General features: G+C 38.4%; 3 protein-coding genes across 4 annotated transcripts; 2 read left to right on the top strand and 1 right to left on the bottom strand.

Annotated features, from left to right (window-relative positions):
• The first annotated feature begins 5,159 nt into the window (after positions 1 to 5,159).
• Positions 5,160 to 6,225, top strand: LOC141594074 (flavonol sulfotransferase-like). Its single transcript, XM_074414273.1, has one exon. The coding sequence runs from the start codon at positions 5,160 to 5,162 to the stop codon at positions 6,165 to 6,167; it is 1,008 nt and encodes a 335-aa protein (XP_074270374.1). The 3' UTR covers positions 6,168 to 6,225.
• A 2,075-nt stretch (positions 6,226 to 8,300) lies between these two features.
• On the top strand, positions 8,301 to 9,733 carry LOC141594606 (flavonol sulfotransferase-like). The gene is made up of 2 exons (XM_074414613.1): positions 8,301 to 8,356; positions 8,605 to 9,733. The coding sequence occupies exons 1-2, from the start codon at positions 8,301 to 8,303 to the stop codon at positions 9,551 to 9,553; spliced, it is 1,005 nt and encodes a 334-aa protein (XP_074270714.1). The 3' UTR covers positions 9,554 to 9,733.
• A 1,625-nt stretch (positions 9,734 to 11,358) lies between these two features.
• LOC141596283 (UDP-arabinose 4-epimerase 1-like) lies at positions 11,359 to 18,571 on the bottom strand. Of its 2 annotated transcripts, none has more exons than XM_074416393.1 (11): positions 18,328 to 18,571; positions 17,220 to 17,332; positions 16,496 to 16,620; positions 15,524 to 15,637; positions 15,330 to 15,437; positions 14,986 to 15,077; positions 14,647 to 14,788; positions 14,417 to 14,514; positions 13,791 to 13,920; positions 12,065 to 12,209; positions 11,359 to 11,906 (listed from the first exon to the last, which is right to left on the bottom strand). In XM_074416393.1, exons 2-11 carry the CDS (start codon positions 17,278 to 17,280, stop codon positions 11,680 to 11,682), a joined length of 1,242 nt encoding a protein of 413 aa, XP_074272494.1. In that variant the 5' UTR covers positions 17,281 to 17,332; positions 18,328 to 18,571; the 3' UTR covers positions 11,359 to 11,679. The 2 variants fall into 2 exon arrangements, with proteins under 2 accessions (XP_074272494.1, XP_074272496.1); XM_074416395.1 differs by lacking the exon at positions 18,328 to 18,571 and adding an exon at positions 18,114 to 18,298.
• Positions 18,572 to 19,875: the final 1,304 nt, after the last annotated feature.

Genomic DNA, 19,875 nt, shown 5'->3' with positions numbered 1-19,875 from the left:
TGTATTTAGGATGCTTAGTTAGCCCTTGTACCTATATATATGTTCATAATATAATCTCCCAAGATAGGGATTTCAGTATTCTACATGGTATCAGTAGTCCAGGTTAAATTTTTTGTGCTCTTGCTCACGGCATCCACAAAATATTTTCCCTCCTTCCTTGTGCCTAGCCTCACGCTACGATAGCCATTGATGACGCCAAACAAGAAACGAACAAACCCTCTCTCCACCCCGTCTACATGGTCACTAATATACAAAATAAGGTCCGTGTTCTCGACGGCGTTAAGGTCTCCTACTCTCTGTGGGTCGACCTATTTACTCTTCATGCCCGCGGCTATAAGGTTCTGCATCATATCGACGGCACCGCTCCTCCGACAAAGACGGATTCGTTGTATGAAGCGTGGATGGAAGTCGATGTCATTGTTTTACAATGGATATATGGCACCTTGTCTGATGACTTGCTTCCCCGAGTTCTGGCACGAGATTTAACGGCTCATCACGCGAAGACCCGTGTTGCGAACATCTTCACCAACAATAAAGGTGCGCGTGCTGCTAGCCTCGAGCATGAATTTATCAATCTCAAACTCGGTAAGTTCCCCAATTTCGATGCTTATTGTCAACGATTAAAAGAACTATCGATTGCGCTCTCCGATGTTGGCGTCGCTGTCACTGATCGGCGGCTGGTTATGCAATTGGTCCGTGGCCTACCCAAGGACTATGAAACGGTTGTGGCCTATATAAACCAAACCATGCCGAACTTCGAAACTGCGCGTAGTATGATTGAACTAGAAAACCACCGCCATAAGAGTCGTGAAGAACTCGCGGCTCTGGTAACCCCGACTTCCCCTCCTGCCGACAATCGGAATTGGGATGATGCACCCAACTCCGGCCAGTCTCGCCAAAACCGCTCTAATGGTGGTAAACGCGGGAATAAATCCGGTAATAAGGGCGGTGGTCGTCAGTCAAAGCAGACCAGTACTCCATCTCAGGTTGCTCCTTCGTGGGGCCCCATGCCAAAGTGGCCGTCCCAGTGGACCCCCCCTCCGTGCCCATACCCCACCTTTCCCGGGTGGGTTCCTCAGTGGCAGCCGTGGCCAATGCCACACCCCTCTGTCCAGTCCCGTTCCTCTTCACGCAGCACCTCCCATGGCTCTCGTGCTGCCTCTGGTTACGGTCAAGCACACGTCGCAGCAACCGATGATAACACTCAAATGACGAACTTAGGGCAAGCTTTCAGCGCTCTTAATATGCAGCCCTTCCATCACGGCCCGTTCTACATGGATACGGGTGCTTCGTCTGACCTTAGCGCGGACGCAGGTATGTTTTATTCTCCACTCAATTCTAGTACGATTCGTTCTATTTATGTCGGGAATGGCGCTAGTATTCCAGTACAGGGTTCCGGTCACACCACATTAGCCACACAAAACCGCTCCCTACACCTTCACAATGTCTTATATACCCCGAAAATCATTAAAAATCTAATTTCCGTAAGACAATTTACTAGAGACAATAATGTGTCCGTTGAATTTGACCCAAATGGTTTCTCTGTGAAGGATTTAGCGAATGGGAATCTGATTCTGAGGAGCAACAGTGATGGCGACCTTTACCCAGTGTCAGCCGTGTCAGCCGCGTCCCAGTCAAGTCCCGTTCTTCTTGCTTTCTCCCATGATGTTTGGCACTCTCGGTTAGGACATCTGGGTGCTTCTGTTTTTAATTTCCTTAAGTCAAACTCTCGCATTGATTGTAATAGCAAGTCGAACTCTTCTTTATGTCACTCGTGTCAAATAAGCAAACAAAAAAGGTTACCATTTACCGATTCTTTGTCTCATACTTTAGCACCTTTTGACATTATTCATAGTGATTTGTGGACCTCTTCGATCAAAAGTAAAGCAGGATACAAATATTATTTAATTTTGATCGATAATTTTACTCAATTTGTTTGGGTCTATCCCCTTAAGTTTAAATACGAAACATTTTCCAAATTCATTAAATTCCGTAATTATGTCACAACACAATTCAATCGTTCCATCAAAACCTTTCAATGTGACTTAGGCCGTGAATTCGACAACAATGCATTTAAAAATTTTGCGAACCAACACGGTCTAGTTTTTCGATTCTCGTGCCCTCAAACCTCGTCCCAAAATGGTAAAGCTGAACGCATGATTCGACGGATAAATGAAATCGTTCTAGCCTTACTACATCACGCGTCTGTCCCTCTCGAGTTTTGGGTCGATGCTTTACATACCGCTGTCCACCTCCATAACATTTTGCCCACCAAAACTCTCAAAAATCAAACACCAACTTCCGCTCCCTTTCACAAAAATCCCTCCTACTCTCACCTCCGTGTCTTCGGTTGCGTCTGTTACCCAAACCTCTCCGCCAAACCCCCCATAAACTTGCCACACGATCCACGAAATGCGTCTTTCTTGGGTATCCACAAGAATTTCGAGGTTATAAGTGTCTTGAACTATCCACTGGCAAACTTATCATTTCTCGCCATGTTACTTTCGACGAGTCGGTATTTCCTTTCGCTAATCCTTCACCACCTCCACTGACCACCTCAACCCAACCCTCATTGACGCCTTCCTCCAACCCACGACACCAACCAACCCCGACCCACCAAATTCCCCTCGACAACCCACACCCAACCCCCCTGACCATACACCAAACACTCCTGTCCACACACCAAACTCCCCTCATACCCCTCCTCCTGACCATACAACGTCCCCTGCCTCCCCCCGTACACCAGCCACCACGACCCATTCCCCAGCCACACCGAGTCAACCCCAACCTTCCCCTCGGTCAGCAACCACAATTTCTGACCACCTTCACCATACATTTGACCCACCACCGTCCTCCATTCGTGATCATCGCATGACTACTCGCGCAATGAACGGTATTTTTAAACCCCGAGTACTCATTGCCACCACAGCCACAATCTCCCCTCTACCAAAGAACCCTCAAGCTGCCCTACTGGACCCACACTGGAATACCGCCATGAATGACGAGTTTCGTGCTTTAATTGATAATAAAACTTGGGAACTCGTACTTCGTCCCACTAGTGCCCCTGTTATTCGTTGTATGTGGCTATATCGTCACAAATTCATGTCCGATGGTAGTCTCCAATGCTACAAGGCACGCCTTGTGGTCAATGGAACATGTCAACAGGTGGGAATTGATTGTAATGAGACGTTTAGTCCAGTGGTAAAACCGACCACGATCCGCACTGTACTTAGTCTTGTTGTTTCTCGGTCATGGCCTATACACCAACTGGATGTTAAGAATGCGTTCTTACACGGGGATCTCATTGAAACAGCGTATATGCACCAGCCGTCGGGTTTCGTTAACCCCAAAATGCCGAACCATGTTTGTCGCCTCCGTAAGTCTCTCTATGGTCTTAAGCAAGCTCCTCGAGCTGGGTATCAACGGTTTGCAAATTTTATTTTATCAAAGGGGTTTTGAAGCAGTGTGTGTGATTCTTCTTTATTCATATATCATCACGGTTCTGACATGGCTTACATGCTTCTTTATGTTGACGATATTGTGTTAACTGCCTCTAGTACTTCCTTGCTTCGACGTATTATTGCTGATTTATCGCAGGAATTTGCCATGTCCGACCTTGGTAAGCTACATCACTTCCTCGGGATTCAAGTCACACGCACGAAAAACGGGATGTTCTTATCACAAACTCAGTATGCCCGTGATATACTGAGCCGTGCTTCCATGGACTCTTGCAATCCCGTCACTACGCCTGTTGAGGCCGGGTCAAAGTTGAGCTCCACGGCAGGCCCATTGCTCTCTGACTCCACTCTTTACCGCAGCCTGGCCGGTGCCCTCTAATACTTGACCATCACCCGACCCGACATCTCCTATGTGGTCCAACAGGTCTGTCTTTTTATGCACTCCCCGCGTGAGCCTCACCTTCAGTTTTTAAAACGCATTTTACGCTATGTAAAAGGCACTATTGCTTACGGCCTTACCCTCACGAAATCATCCACTAGTACTTTAACTGCTTATTCCGATGCGGATTGCGGTGGCTGTCCTGACTCACGTAGGTCTACTTCCGGCTATTGTGTTTTTCTTGGTAATAACTTGGTATCTTGGTCGTCCAAACGTCAAGCTACTGTTTCTAAATCTAGCGCGGAAGCAGAATACAGGGGTGTCGCAAATGCAGTTGTCGAGACAAGCTGGCTACGGAACTTGCTTCTTGAGCTTCATGCTCCCATTTTTACAGCCAGTCTTGTATATTGTGACAATGTCTCCGCCGTTTATTTATCCGGCAACCCGGTCCAACATCAGCGAACTAAACATATAGAAATTGATATCCATTTTGTTCGCGATCAGGTCAAACTTAGGAAAGTCAAGGTTCTTCATGTTCCAGCTGAATATCAGTACGCCGACATTTTTACTAAGGGACTACCCAAGTATTTGTTTACCCGTTTTCGATCCAGCCTAAGCGTCTGTTCCCCTCCCGCTTCGACTATGGGGGTGTATTAGTAAATATTGTATTTGATAGTGTGTATCAATTAGTTATATAGTTTCCATAATAGATATATTCTTGCCTTGTATTTAGGATGCTTAGTTAGCCCTTGTACCTATATATATGTTCATAATATAATCTCCCAAGATAGGGATTTCAGTATTCTACATTTACAACGCCTTTTTTTAACGATTTTTTTGATCAAAAAAATATTCTTTTAAAAATGTAAAACATATTTAAAATCAATATTTAATCATATTCAATGTTTAATTTACATTGATTATATTGAGTCATTGACAAAATTATTGGATTAAAGTTTTTTTAATAGTTATTTTAATATTAAATATTATAAAATATTTATAAAATTGACTTATTAATTGTGTTTATATTTTAAGTAATAAAAAAATAACTTTTTCAACTATTTTTTCAAATATAATATAAAAATATTAATATTTTAATAAAATCCTTGATTTACCTTTGACCCAACGGGTTGACCAGTTCGGGTCGGTTATAGACCTTAAAATAACGGGTCATTTTAGATCGGTAATATGTAAAACTCAATCGCTACTCGACTCTAGGTAAATTACCGACCGATATTTTCTTCAGTCGGTAATAGTGATCAACTATATAACTCGTATGACACACCAAGAAGTCACAAGTGTATATCATCTCCATATTCACAATGAATAAGAACGAAACACAAAAAGAGATACCAATAACCTCCCAAGAAGAACTTGAAGGCCTCAAACAAGGCCTTCCACAAGTTCCTTCGAGCAATAACAAATTTGAATTAATAAACTACCAAGGTTTTTGGATTCCTGAATCGTTTCTAACTCGGATTCTCTTGATTCAAAGAGATTTCCTATCTCGAGATAGTGATCTCATTATTACCGGTCTACCAAAAACAGGCACTACATGGTTAAAATCTTTACTTTTCACAATTGTCAACCGTGCAATTTACCCCATTAATCAAAACCCGCTACTAAAAAACCACCCACAAGAGCTTGTATACAACCTAGAGAGTGATATTTACGGAGAGGCTTTTGCCTATCCGCGGCCTCAACATCTTGTTGAGCTTCCCTCTCCTAGACTTCTCAGCACCCACTTGCCCTATGCCTCCCTCCCTGAATCGATCAGGACATCCAATTGTCGACTTTTATATATTTGTCGGAATCCCTTAGACACATTCACCTCACTTTTTCACTTTGCAGTGAGCTACCTTAAGAATACAAATAGCAAAGAGATACTTCGTTTTGAGGATCTATTTGATGATTTTTGTGCAGGGAGGACCATTCACGGTCCATTTTTCGAGCACGTGGTTACATATTGGAAAATGAGCTTAGAACAACCTGAAAAATTGTTGTTTCTTAAGTACGAGGATCTTAAGGATGACCCAAAACACCATTTAAAAAGGGTGGCGGAATTTATAGGTATGCCTTTTACTCCATTTGAGGAAAGTCAAAGTATCATTGACCAAATAATAGAGTTTTGTAGCATTGGAAATATGAAGGAATTGGAAGTCAACAAGAGTGGAGTCATCAATAAGTTTTTTGAGAAGAAGAGTTATTTTAGGAAAGGAGAGGTAGGAGAGTGGAGAAACTATTTCACACCATTCATGGTCGAGAAGATGACTAAACTTATGGAAGAAAAACTCGAAGGAACGGGATTAACCTTTAAGTTAATTCCATAAGAAAAATGAGATAGCGTCATTATTCTATGGCTCCACTCCATAAATAAAGTAAGTGGCTAAGTTCAGCTGTTGAAGCATTACCGGTGGTATAATCCTATTTATCATTTACTCCCTCCACTTTTTTATATATGACGTTTTGCATTTACGAGGTAAGTCTTTGACTTTACTATTTACAAAAATATATTTGTTCAAAAAATGTAAAAATGGTATCATTAAATTCCTTACGAAAAACTCTTTCATATGAGTATACATATCATAATATTTAGTTTTATATTTTAAGAGATATTGAAGAGAGAAGGGAGTGTCTCAAAATGTGAGAAAGTCATATATAAAAAAATAGAGGGAGTATATAATATCAAGTTGTTTTTAAGTTTTTATAGTGATGTTTGTTCACTAGCCCTACATATGGGTTATCGTTTTACGGAGTATGTATTAAGTATTAAATGATATAAATGCAATCTACTTCTTTTTTATGTTATATTTTACCTTGTTCCTTGTGATTTAATTTGTAAATACCATCGGATGGTAATATAGTTGTATATCATTCATTGATGTGCAGCTGCATACAATTTGTTAGACAAGGTAAGATTTATCTCTTTCATAACTATATCAGATCTATAGATTCCCACGCATATGGTTATATGAAAAAACATCGGTATTACAGAGGATGTATAAAAACGATTTTATCTAATACGGAGTGGTGATCTTTGTTTAAAAAAAATTGCATTTCGTTCGATCTTTTAAGACTATGTATTCAATTGATTTGGATTTCGAACCGTTTTCACTAGTCACAATGTACAACAAAAATGTAATCTAAATGTTGGCGTTTGTCGGAACATATATGAACACATAATCGGTGAACTTTGGTTGTATGTAGTACCACAGCGTAAAACGGTGTACATGTAACATGTTCAGTGTCCCTTCAACTCATCGAAATGGTAAGAAAGTAGTATCTCCATTACCGTGTCGCACTTTCGAACATCAATCCAAATCCCAAACGGGTGGGTGTGAACTAGACTTGTAAAACGGGTTGGACAGGTCGGGCCTTAGATCGAGTCAGAATACAAATCGGGTCATACGGGTCACGGGTCGGGTTAGGGTCAGAATACGGACCAAGTAATGATTTATAACGCCTTTTTTTAACAATTTTTTTATAAAAAAATAAAAATAAATTAAATATAAAACATATTTAAAATTAATATTTAATCATAAAGGGAAATTTGGGAGGCAAGGGAAGTCTTGGAAATGGGGATTCGAATGAGGATTGGCAGCGGGAAAAGAACACGGGTCTAGCTGGACCCGTGGATTACTGGTACTCGGTCAGGGAGGGTGATCCCGGCTATGGGAGAGGAGGTGCCGATCCTTGCACGAGAGCATATGGGGGCTGATGGAGTTATACATGTGGCAATTGTGCAATGATGCGCTAGCAACGGAAGCGAATATAGCGGCTAGATGCATAATAGTGATGTGATTTGTCCTCTGTGTGCATGTAATATGGAGACGAGTCTCCATTTATTTCGGGGTTTTGGGGTTGGGGCAGGGGGAACCTACATAGTAGCAAAGGATTACACTCGCTACCCCAAATTCCTAGAAAATGGTTAAAATTATCGATTTTTACTACCCTAATTTTTTAAATATGCACTTAACATAAGTGTAAAACAACATCAGAAAAATTCGTTACCCCAAACTTTTATTTCTGGGTTCGCCCCTGGGTTGGGGCTAGGTTCTGGTGGTCTGGAGATGAAAGTGGCGTTAGTGGCGGGGTTTGAGTGGGTGGATGTAAAGAGGAGGATAAACAGTCCAAGCTTCCAAGCAAGTCCAAGTCTCAAGCTAGTCCAAGCACAAACAACTTGCATACTAAAATAGTACATAATAATCACTAAATTTCATTGAAGACGCTTTGTATGAGCAAAATCTGATTAGGATCAGATTTTGGTTCTTACATACTTCTAGTACAAATTGGAGTCAAATATAGAGTAAGGCTAGTAGGTACTTTGTAGGCTTTTCTCTTTGTCTGTTGGTTAATAACCAACATTGCAAATACTTATAACTTATGTAATCTCTCTGATGTATCATACTTATTTACAATCAATGAAAAATAAACACACCGACACTCAAGCTCAATACTCTTAAATGTCTTCTGCTTCCTATGAGGTTACTAAACTCTTCAGTGAAGGGAGTGATGAGGTGTTTGGCTGAGCATGATAGTGAGGTTTTTCCGGTGGGGTGTTAGTAGAGGCGAATAGCGAGGAACCGTGGAGGTTAGTAGGTGGTTGAAGCCGAGGGAGGGTGAGGTGAAAGTTATTAATGTAGACGTGAGGGTTATTGAGGGTGTGGGGTGGGGCTGTGCGGGTTAACGATAGAATCACAAATTATGGCATATTTTAGAAAAACTCATTTATGCCTGAGATTTTGGGGCTGTGCGGGTTAACGATAGCCTCAAACAAAGCCTTCCACAAGTTCCTTGGAGCAACAATAAATTTGGACTAATAAACTACCAAGGCTCCTGGATCCCTGAATCGTTTCTGGCTCGGATTCTCCTCATTCAAAGACATTTCCTAGCTCGAGATAGTGATCTCATTATTACCGGCCTACCAAAAACCGGCACTACATGGTTAAAATCTTTACTTTTCACAATTGTCAACCGTGCAATATACCCTGTTAATCAAAACCCTTTACTAAAAAATCACCCGCAAGAGCTTGTATACAACCTAGAGAGTGACATTTACGGAGAGGCTTTTGAATACCCTCGGCCTCAGCATCTTGTTGAGCTTCCCTCTCCAAGACTTCTTAGCACCCACTTGCCCTTTAACTCGCTCCCTGAATCGATTAGGACATCTAATTGTCGACTTTTATATATTTGTCGGAATCCCTTAGACACATTCACCTCACTTTTTCACTTTGCAGTGAGCTACCTTAAGAATACAAATAGCAAAGAGATACTTCGTTTCGAGGATCTATTTGATGATTTTTGTTCAGGCAGGACCATTCACGGTCCGTTTTTCGAGCACGTGATCACGTATTGGAAAATGAGCTTAGAACATCCCGAAAAAGTATTGTTTCTTAAGTACGAGGATCTTAAGGATGACCCGAAACACCATTTAAAAAGGGTGGCGGAATTTATAGGTATGCCTTTTACTCCATTTGAGGAAAGTCAAAGTATCATTGACCAAATAATAGAGTTTTGTAGCATTGGAAATATGAAGGAATTGGAAGTCAACAAGAGTGGAGTCATCAATAAGTTTTTTGAGAAGAAGAGTTATTTTAGGAAAGGAGAGGTAGGAGAGTGGAGAAACTATTTCACACCACTCATGGTCGAGAAGATGACTAAACTTATGGAAGAAAAACTCGAAGGGACGGGATTAACCTTTAAGTTAATTCCATAAGAAAAATGAGATAGCATAATTATTTTATGGCTCCATTCTATAAATAAAGTAAGTGGTTAAGTTCTGTTGTTCAAGCAGTACTGGTAGTATAATCCTATTTATCGTTTATATAATATCAAGTTGTTTTTAAGTTTTTATAGTGATGTTTGTTAACTAGCCCTACATATGGGTTATCGTTTTACGGAGTATGTATTAAGTATAGAATGATATAAATGCAATCTACTTCTTTTTTATGTTATATTTTACCTTGTTCCTTGTGATTTAATTTGTACATACCATCGGATGGTAATATAGTTGTATATCATTCATTGATGTGGAGCGAATGTTGGGTCATTGCGTACAATTTGTTAGACAAGGTAAGATTTATCTCTTTCATAACTATATCAGATCTAAAGATTCCCACGCATATGGTTATATGAAAAAACATCGGTATTACAGAGGATGTACAAAAACGATTTTGTCTAATACGGAGTGGTGATCTTTATTTTAAAAAGAGTGCATTTTGTTCAATCTTTTAAGACTTTGTATTCAATTGATTTCGATATCGAACCGTTTTCACTCGTCACAATGTACAACAAAAATGTAATCTAAATGTTGGCGTTTGTCGGAACATATATGAACACGTAATCGGTGAACTTTGGTTGTATGTAGTACCAAAGCGTAAAACGGTGAGCTTTGGTTGTTTGTAGTATGGTAGTACCAAAGCGTAAAACGGTGTACATCTAAGATATTCAGTGTCCCTTCAACTCATCAAAATGGTAAGAAGTAGTATCTCCATTACCGTGTCGCACTTTCGAACATCAATCCAAATCCCAAACGGGTGGGTGTGAACTAGACCTCTCAAACGGGTTGGGCGGGTCGGGTCTCAGGTCAAGTCAAAATACAAATCGGGTCATACGCGTCACGGGTCGGATTAAGGTCAGAATAAGGGTCCAGAAATAATTTATAACGCCTTTTTTATCAATTTTTTTTTTAAATGTAACATATTTAAAATCAATATTTAATCATATTCAATGTTTACATTGATCATATTGAGTCATTGACAAAATTATTAAATTAAAGTTATTTTAATAGTTATTTTAATATTAAATATTACTCCCTCCTATTCATTTTAACTCTCGTTCTTTCCCTTTTCATCTATTCATATAACTCTCCTTCTTTCCTTATTTAGTAAAGTTTTATACTTATTTTAATCACCTTACCCCACAACAATACTTCACACTACTCATACTTTATCTTATTTTAATCATCATACCTCACAACAATACTTATTTTAATCATCTTACCCCCACAATAATACCTTTCCTCTCTCTCTAATTACCTTACACCACCACAATACTTTACAATAAAATAATCTTCCCCCTTAATTTACGTGCCCTTTTAAAAGGGGAGAGTTAAAATGAATAAGAGGGAGTATAAAAGTTTTATAAAATTGACTTTTTAATTGTGTTTATATTTTAAGTAATTGATGGGGCATATTCTCAGACCACACGACCAACATAACATATTGAGCAAGGTCAAAAGATATCCACAAACAGTCAACGACTTAGACAAAATTAACCAACGCACTGTCGGCTGTCTCTTGTCTTGTTGTCCCTGGCTAGACAATTAATGCAAGGACGCATATCCGCGTACTCATATCCAAGACCCCTCGGCATGGAGTCAACAGGGCCCGCCGGCCTGCCATGGGTCCCTCGGCCGAGGGTAGATCAGTCTTTCCACCTGCTAGTCACTTGGCCACTTGGCCACTACGTGACAAAAGGTAAAAGTCTACAAAAGTTTTTCTTAAGGCGACATATATCTAGTTACCAATAAACCATCCAATACTTTCATTTTCCTTTTCGTAAACTTAAGGCGAAAAACCGGGTCCGAATCATCTACCAACTACTAAGGCCATCACTTTTATTGTTGCATCATACAAAATGGCCAAACATATGATCTACCAAATCTTGAACTGCTCTCAACTAATTTAACCCTACTCAATAAATATAACTTCAACAAGTAAAAAATTAACAGCCTCTATCCCTCCCAGTTCATAGTCCACTCAAAAGTTATCTCTAACAGTCGGGGTATCCGATATGAGCATCCGTCCCACAGCGGGTTGCTAACGACATAAACTGTTGCTATTAGGCCGCTGATGCATATCCATCGCGATGGGTCTTCTGCCATCTCCACGCGATTTGTAAACTTTCTTCGAGATTATACTTGGCTGTCCAGTTGAGCTCGTCCCTGATCTTTGAAGGGTCACTGTATACTTCAGCGTAATCACCAGGTCGACGAGGAAGATATTCAACCTTGATGTTTACCCCTGTTGCCTTTTTACATGCTTCCACAAATTCTTTCACTGAACTACCTAAAATGTCAGAAAAATTCCCAAAAAATAATTTAATACGAATTACGTGTCTTATATGACATCAACTCAAACTTGTGTTTCCTCATTTTAATAATTAACACTCAGTAATGTAGTTTAATCTCGAATTCACGACAACTTTGAAAGAAGGGCCACATTACCTTTTCCAGTGCCCACATTGTAGATTCCGACCTTGCCTGGCATTGCCTTCTCAAGAGCTTTAACATGAGCATCAACAAGATCCGTCACATCAATGTAATCTCGTATACATGTGCCGTCGGGTGTTTTGTAATCTGTTCCTCTTACCTACAAATCATCAATTAATGTTACAGCCAGCCATGCATTCTTTTCTAAACTAATCAACAGATATAGGAGAGATGTGTAATGCTCGTTTCAACCATTGGTCCTACACCGATAAGATTACAATGGTCAGAGCCTCACAGGTTCCCAAGCCACACCTTGTGCATAAGCCACACTCAAGGTGCAAGAAGCGAGCACATGTCTGCATAAGGTGCTATGCAGTTTTTGTACCTTTTCTTCTAGTTCTTTTATAATAATTCCCCTGGGCCCCTCTATCCCTAGCTTTTACTTCGTTAAACCTCAGCCTTCGTTAAAAACCAAAAAAAAAATCATGGAAATTGGAACTATTGTTGGTATAAAGAACACAAGCTTGGTCCTCTGATTGCGATCATGATGATATAGTCAGTAGCATTACTAGCTGTGATGCTCGGACTCTTCACCTGAACCTGAGGATCCGGTGGACAGGCTCCGGACATGGATCCTTGACGGATCCTTCTATGAGAAATCGGTGTGAGAGTGTTTTGTTTTTAACCTCTGTTTTGTACAGCAGCCCTATATCAGAAGTGATCTTGACATGAATTTAATGCTGTAATAAAGTCTTCATTCATGTTAAACATGAACAAACTACTTTTCCTTTCTTTTCTTTGATTTTTTTAACTAATAATCAATTTTTTCAGAAAAAATAAAAACTTAGCCGAGTCCAAATTTAAATTTGGATCCTCGTATCCGAGTCCTTATTTTTGAGATTTCAAGGATCCGACACTCGGATCCGTACCCATGTCGGATCCTCGTATCCAAGTCCGAGCATCACAGATTACTAGTCTGATTAGGTCTTCACTAGCTATGTGGGCTTTGTTTTTCCATCAGGAATGAAGACAATGTTTAACTTTGTTTCAAAAAAAGGTAAGAAAAAAGATGTTCGGACAAAAAATTTCTTTTGGAAAATAAAAGTTGTCTTCCAAAACAGTGCGCTTTAGCCACGACATCGCACCTTGTCACCAAAAGCGCACATCGTCTCTATGCACCTTCCACCTTGAATATAATGAAAAATTGAGATAGCAGACTATTATGAGCTATTGTTGCATCCCGACAGGGGTCTTTCACAGGATGGGGAACATAAATGAATCATGGGAGGCTACTTGGCCAAGTACCCCGCTAACAATCATATCCCCACTCACTCGGGATAAAGGCAGATCTGGCCAGCAGTCAGTTGTTTTTAAGAAGATCCAGTAATGAGTAAACCACAGAATTATCACGGCTATTGTGAAAAATATACTTCTACTAATTACTTTTATTACTGTTCTCATGTCTACAGGCTTTGAACGAACTTTTTTCCATAATGTCATACCGAATTACTTCAGGGACATAATAAAAGCCTGATTTTAAAAGATTGCCATATGTGCAAAATCACGCCAAAACAGACTTAACTGTTTTTGGGCAGGGGAGGAGATTGATACTTTAGGGTACAGTGCAAAGAGCATGCAGTGCAGTGCTCCAAAAAACTATGTAACCCATGAAGAACACTGACAACTCATGGTTATTTCACAACTTTAGAAACGCTATCACCGTAAACACAAACAAGTGTACCTTTAGTCCTTGGGTAATACCACGAGCTGCATCAAAACAGGCACCTGAAATTCGACCATGCTCTCGCAATTCAGGTCTAGGCGCTTCTCCCAATCTTCCCTCCGGATCTGACCCAATTACATTAAAATATCTGGACAAACATAATTACAGTTAATGCAAAGAAATACCAAGGAACAGCAGACATAACAGCAGGGGGACTCCGAAATTGTGAAACCAACTCAAAAACCACAGCACAGCCCGAACTATGATACGCAACCTCAAATTCAAATACTCAACAAAGGTGCATGTTTGAGACGGCTATTTTCGGACAATAATCATATTTTGGGTCTAGGATGATGTGTCAAATTATCATGTTGTGTTGGAACCAGTGTTGTGTCGACACGTGATATGCAGCAAAAGGGAAATGTGGAAGTAACATAAAGTCCTATTACTTCAACGTCTTTCATTCAATTAAATGACCGACATATGACACACTGAATAAGTGAATAGGCTGAGCACCGCAATTGACATATAATAACACCAAGCAAAAAATAGTTGGAGCTGATAAATAACTAAATACAACCAATAACCCCTATAAAAATACCAATAAACGTTCTTGGTTATTTGATAAAGTATAAAAATAAAACCTTAGGATCATAACAGCCAAATCTGTGTTTTGCTTGGTGAGATCCAAAATCATATCTTCAGCCATTTTCTTAGCTTTTCCATACGGGTTGATTGGAACCTGGACCAGTATCAAAATAAGCATGTGATAGGGTTAGACACAAAGACTTGCAAACTACTAACGAAGACTGTATATCGTGGACTGAAAGAGAGACTACAAGTCTAAAAGTAGTCGAAACTTCTTAATTATTACCTGTGGAGTAACCTCGATAATGGGCATCTTCTCAGGTTCACCATATGTTGCACATGTACTAGAGTATATCAATGTTTTTACATTATGCTTTACTATTGCCTCCAACACTCCCATTGTGTTCGATGTGATATTGTGATAATATCTGACCAAAGGAGAACAACAACTAGGCCTTAGTTTTACAAAAATAACCAGCAAGACATGGACCACAAAGACGAGGAAGCTTTTTCAGCTTGCTATCGGATACAAAAAAATTAAGAACACAAAACCTAATTGATCCATAAATCCCTTAATTTGGGAGTAAACTAATCATCTTGGGATGTTGGATGGTATAAGAAATACCTAAGAGGGTCCATAGTGCTCTCCCCAACATAAGCTACTGCAGCAAAATGCATCACGGCATCAAAGGCATTCTCTGAGAAAAGTTTGTTCACCTGACATTACCGTTAAGGAAGTGCAATAGACAATCAAATTCTATATCGTTCTTAAGACAGACAGACAGACAGACAGCATATTATTAATTTAATTTGATCTTTGTATTTTGATTCAGATAACGTCCAGGGGAGAAAATCCAGATATAAGAAGAGTATTGGATCTAATTAAAAAGGAATGGGCTTCAACTTAGAGCTACAAAAATCATAATATAGATTTAAAAAAAAAATCATTGCAACCCAAGAAAAGGATACAGCACTGGCATCTCCCAGATCAGCATATACAAACTGAAGTCTCCCCGGTTCTGGAAACAGCTGTTGCAAAATCTTAACGGCAGCTAGATTTCCACGAGAAAGATTGTCCTGATAAACAAAGCCTTTTATGAGAAACACGGGTTGATGGGTTGATTGAATAGGCAGTGAATAAAAATATGGGAAGGGAAAGATACCACAATGGTCACTCGATATGAATCCTTTAAAAGTCGCAATGCTGCATGAGAACCGATAAAGCCAGCACCTCCAGTAACTAGGACATGAGTTACACCAGCTTCATGGCGGGAAAACTGGAGGAAAATTAGAAATGAAATAGATGTAAGCACAATAGATGTCAATGAATTATTTCAAAATTACAGAATCCAGTACAGCCTCAAGAGAGGAAAACATTGGCAATCCCTCAAAGTGAACATGTGATCATGCTTTCGAAAGATCTGACAGGTGAAAAGAGAAACACTCACAGAAAAATATAAGCTCAGGCTGGTGAAAACTGTTTCCCTTAAATAATGTTTAAAATGTGGTTCAGGTTAAAGTTTACTCCAATACAACGACATTACTCCGGTGCCTCAATGGCTCCCGCAAATTGCGAGGTAGGGGGGAGCCACTTTAGTTAGCCATTTTGATTTATTTCATCATAATCTAAAACCAAAGAGTAACGACTCTTTGGCTCCATTGGAAATATGGAAAAAAAATCAAATCTTTTGGATCTGTGGAGCCAAAAATTCTTTTGGTTATGGATTATGATAGAATAAATCAATCTCTAACTAAATTGGTTGCACTTTTTTTATTGTAACGTAGTAGTCACTCAAAGCAACTCATTCTCTGCAATTTCCTTTCCGGTTCATCCAAAACCAACTTCTTTGTGTTGTTAACACAAGTGTAAGGCTACGTATGACCGTACCCTGCCATTTGCGAAAGTCCTTAGAGCAATGGGTAATGTTTTTCTGGTTGTCGTTTTATGATAAATTGGCAAGATTGGAAATGTTTTCAGAATTCCTTCTGTCCAAGATAGCTGAACTCCAAAAGGCTCTTAATATAACTATATAAGTATCATGTCATTTATCATGCATCAATGTAGAACCACGTCCATGGACTTAATAGAAAACTGTCTACTACAGTAGGAAAAACAAAAACAGTGATTAACTTACATGACTTGGGGTGTTAAAAGCTGGAGACTGTTTAACCATAAGAAGGCAAAATGCAAATAATCCAGTTGCTACAAGTATCTTTCCTATAACATTGCTCTTTCGCTTCGAATCAGCAAAATCCATGCCTACTCACCGAAGATTAAAGAGAAACATATCAAATAATGACTTCAAAATTAAAACTTACATATAAAATTGTTGTACAGATAACTAAAATACGGGTATGACACTGGGCCACTCACATTATTAGGCGACCCGTAAAATATAACAAGTCGCCACTGATGAGTTAACCATCCCCCATAGGCCATAGCTTTGTCTTCCACATTTAGTTCTTTGATTTCTACTAAATTCTATCTGGTTCAACTTAACTCAATTCAGTTTGAACTCCGCGGAGGAGAACATTTGACTACGATATTAATACATGTCGAGTGTTTCATCAAAGGAGATATTTAGAACTACTTTGATAAGAACTTGCTCCGGTAATATAGGGTATAATGAGCTAAAATGAGTCGAACAGTTCAGTTATAATAAGCACGACTCGCTCAATTTGAAAAGGACACTGTCTAACCATTGACCAGAGAACTCACAAGTGGGTAACCAAACAAAGCCGGATATATCTTTAGACATTTAAACAACAAAATATGACATTAAGAAGAAAATAATTACGGTAAATAAACTATAAAAAAAAATACGATAAATACGAGGTTGAAGGATACATAGTACATACCTACTAGAGGCAAAGATCTACCGTTTCTAGGTTGAGTTCTCGTCCGGGCGAAATTTAGCATTGAGGGACCAGCCTTCAATCAACAATAATCACTAATCAAACCCCCCAACAACCTGTGACAAACAACAGCAAAACCAATTATTAGTGGAACTTAGTACTATATCACCCCTCAACAACCTGTGACAAACAACAGCAAAACCAATTATTAGTGGAACTTAGTACTATATCACAATCAGATATTTTCTTCTAAACACTACTACTACTACATCCATGTACAAATATGGTAACAACAAATTCAAAATGTACAGATTACTCAAATAGCAAGCAGTTTTTACTCATGATCATAACATAGGCACTACCACAACATTTTACCAAAATCACAATTTTTTGGGAAAAATAAAAAATCGTCCTCTGTCTCAATCATTTGTTTACCTTTGATTAAAATACGAAAAATAAAAAGGGTAAACAAATGACTGGGACATAAATAAATAAATAACTTCACACATAGTGACATAGCAGCCCATCAAAATCTAACATCAAAAATCAAATTTTGAAATTCACCAGGTTCATAAAAAATACAAATGATTAGGATGGAGGGAGTAACAATTAAAGCCGCAAACTTTTTTGCAACCCATCATAATCCTAAATCAAAAATCAAATTTTGAAATTCACCCAGTTCATAAATTCAGCTAAAAAAAAGGGTAGATCTTAAAAATAACAAAAAAAAAAAGGGGGATTCACCCAAAAAAGAAAATCATACAATTAAATCAGAACAATGAAGAACAAAACTAAAATCAATCATAAAAATACACCAAATTAAAATCCCACCATTAATTTGCATGAATAATTTTATAATTTCTATGATCTCCTAAACTAAGGAAACAAATTAAATACCTGAAGCAAGTTTTTAATGCATTGAATTGGAAAGAGGTGGAGGACAAATTAAATACAGAAAACAAACGTAATTAATACAGAAAGTGAAATAAAGTAAATTACAAACTCAGAAACCTAAAAAACCCAGAAATAATAAACAAAATTAGAGTGCAATTAAGGTAAAAATAAGAGAGATTATTGGAATTAATTAAGATGGGTAGAGAAGAAAACGTACAAATAGAAGAAAGGGAACACATACAATACAAGATTAATATGTTGAAAAACGTGAATTAATTTGTGTGTTTTAGAAGGGAAAAAAAAGAGGAAATGTATTGTGAAAATAATTTGTGTGTTTTTTTGGTGATGATCAACCAATTAAGGACATGGAGAATTAGGAAGAAGACATTGTGTAGGATGTGGAAAGTAGACTTTTCTTTTCTCTATTTTGTTGTAGAATTTGAGTTTGAAAAAAGTGTTTCATGTGGACCATACTTTTTCAACATTTTAGGGGGTATTTGGTTTCGAGGATACGGATACGGAAATTTTATAGAAGACGGTTTTTTATTAAGTTATTGAGAAATTTATTTTTTTTTTATGTGTTTTTTTCTCTTTTATTATTGATCGTGACTTAGAGTGCACTTATTACCATATTATCGAGGGGTTTACTTCTATTAGTGGTATAGTCGTATGTATTAACGTCTAAAGCTGTAGACGGATAGTGTCCGTTTAAAGTAGAGGTGTTCAAATGCGGGCTTGCGCCGGACATGGACCGAGCGCACATTTAAATTTTGGCCCATTGACAAGCGGGTTAGCGGGTTCGGGACGGGTTAGTGGGCTGGGCTTTTGTATTTTTCTTAAAATGTCTTGTCCGTACCCACTTTTTTAGCAGGCGGGATGGGTCGGATTCAATGGACGGGATTACCCATGATTCCATGAACAGCTCTAGTCTAAAGTGAGAATGTTCTTCCCATCTCAGACATTAATATTCTTCCTATTTCATTAAACACAATACTACTTACATATAATAAAAAAAATGAGTAAAACATTAATGTGTGGAGGAATTAATATTAAAAGTGTTTAAATTTACTTTTTTTTAGAAAAATAAAACTTTTAAAATTTTCTTTCTTAGATAACGAAGTTATCATCCTTTTTTTGGTCATTGAACTTGAAAACTTGCTTGTAAGTTATAAGTTAAACCAATTCAATTCTAACAAATTTAATGTCACCTTCTTTCTTGAATTGATTATATATAGAACATTACTCCTATTATACTTTTTCTCAACTAGTTGGTTGCACGGCGCGCGATGCGCGCCGTCCCCCAAGTTATTTTAATTGTTTACGTTTCAAATGCATAGTAGCGAATCTTGATTTGGTTTGGCTTTCTATACATTTTGAGTGGCGATCACAATGAAATTCTTGTTTTATTTTTTTTGTATGTTCGAATCAATTACAAACAAGTTCATATTCATAAATATTTCGTATCTAACTTTATTGCGAACATAAATATACGATCTAGTTCAGTTGTTTGTACATGTTAGAGTTTCGATTATAATGAAACTCTTCTTGTTATATTATTTTGATGGTTAAATCAATTGCAAATAATATTATAACCATTAGTAAATAATTTGTATTTAACTTTGCTTAGAGCATGAATATCCGAATATATCTACACTTTTTGCTTAGATGGTTAATTGTTAAAAAACACAATTACATGAAATACATAAGGTATTATATTGTACTTTGCAGAGTAACGTAAACATCACATATCTTCTCCCCTTCCTCC

The sequence above is a fragment of the Silene latifolia genome, chromosome 8 (assembly GCF_048544455.1).
Source record: "Silene latifolia isolate original U9 population chromosome 8, ASM4854445v1, whole genome shotgun sequence".
NCBI lineage: Eukaryota > Viridiplantae > Streptophyta > Magnoliopsida > Caryophyllales > Caryophyllaceae > Silene > Silene latifolia.
The sequence above is the reverse complement of the archived record's forward strand: the minus strand, read 5'-3'. Positions and strand labels throughout refer to the sequence as shown.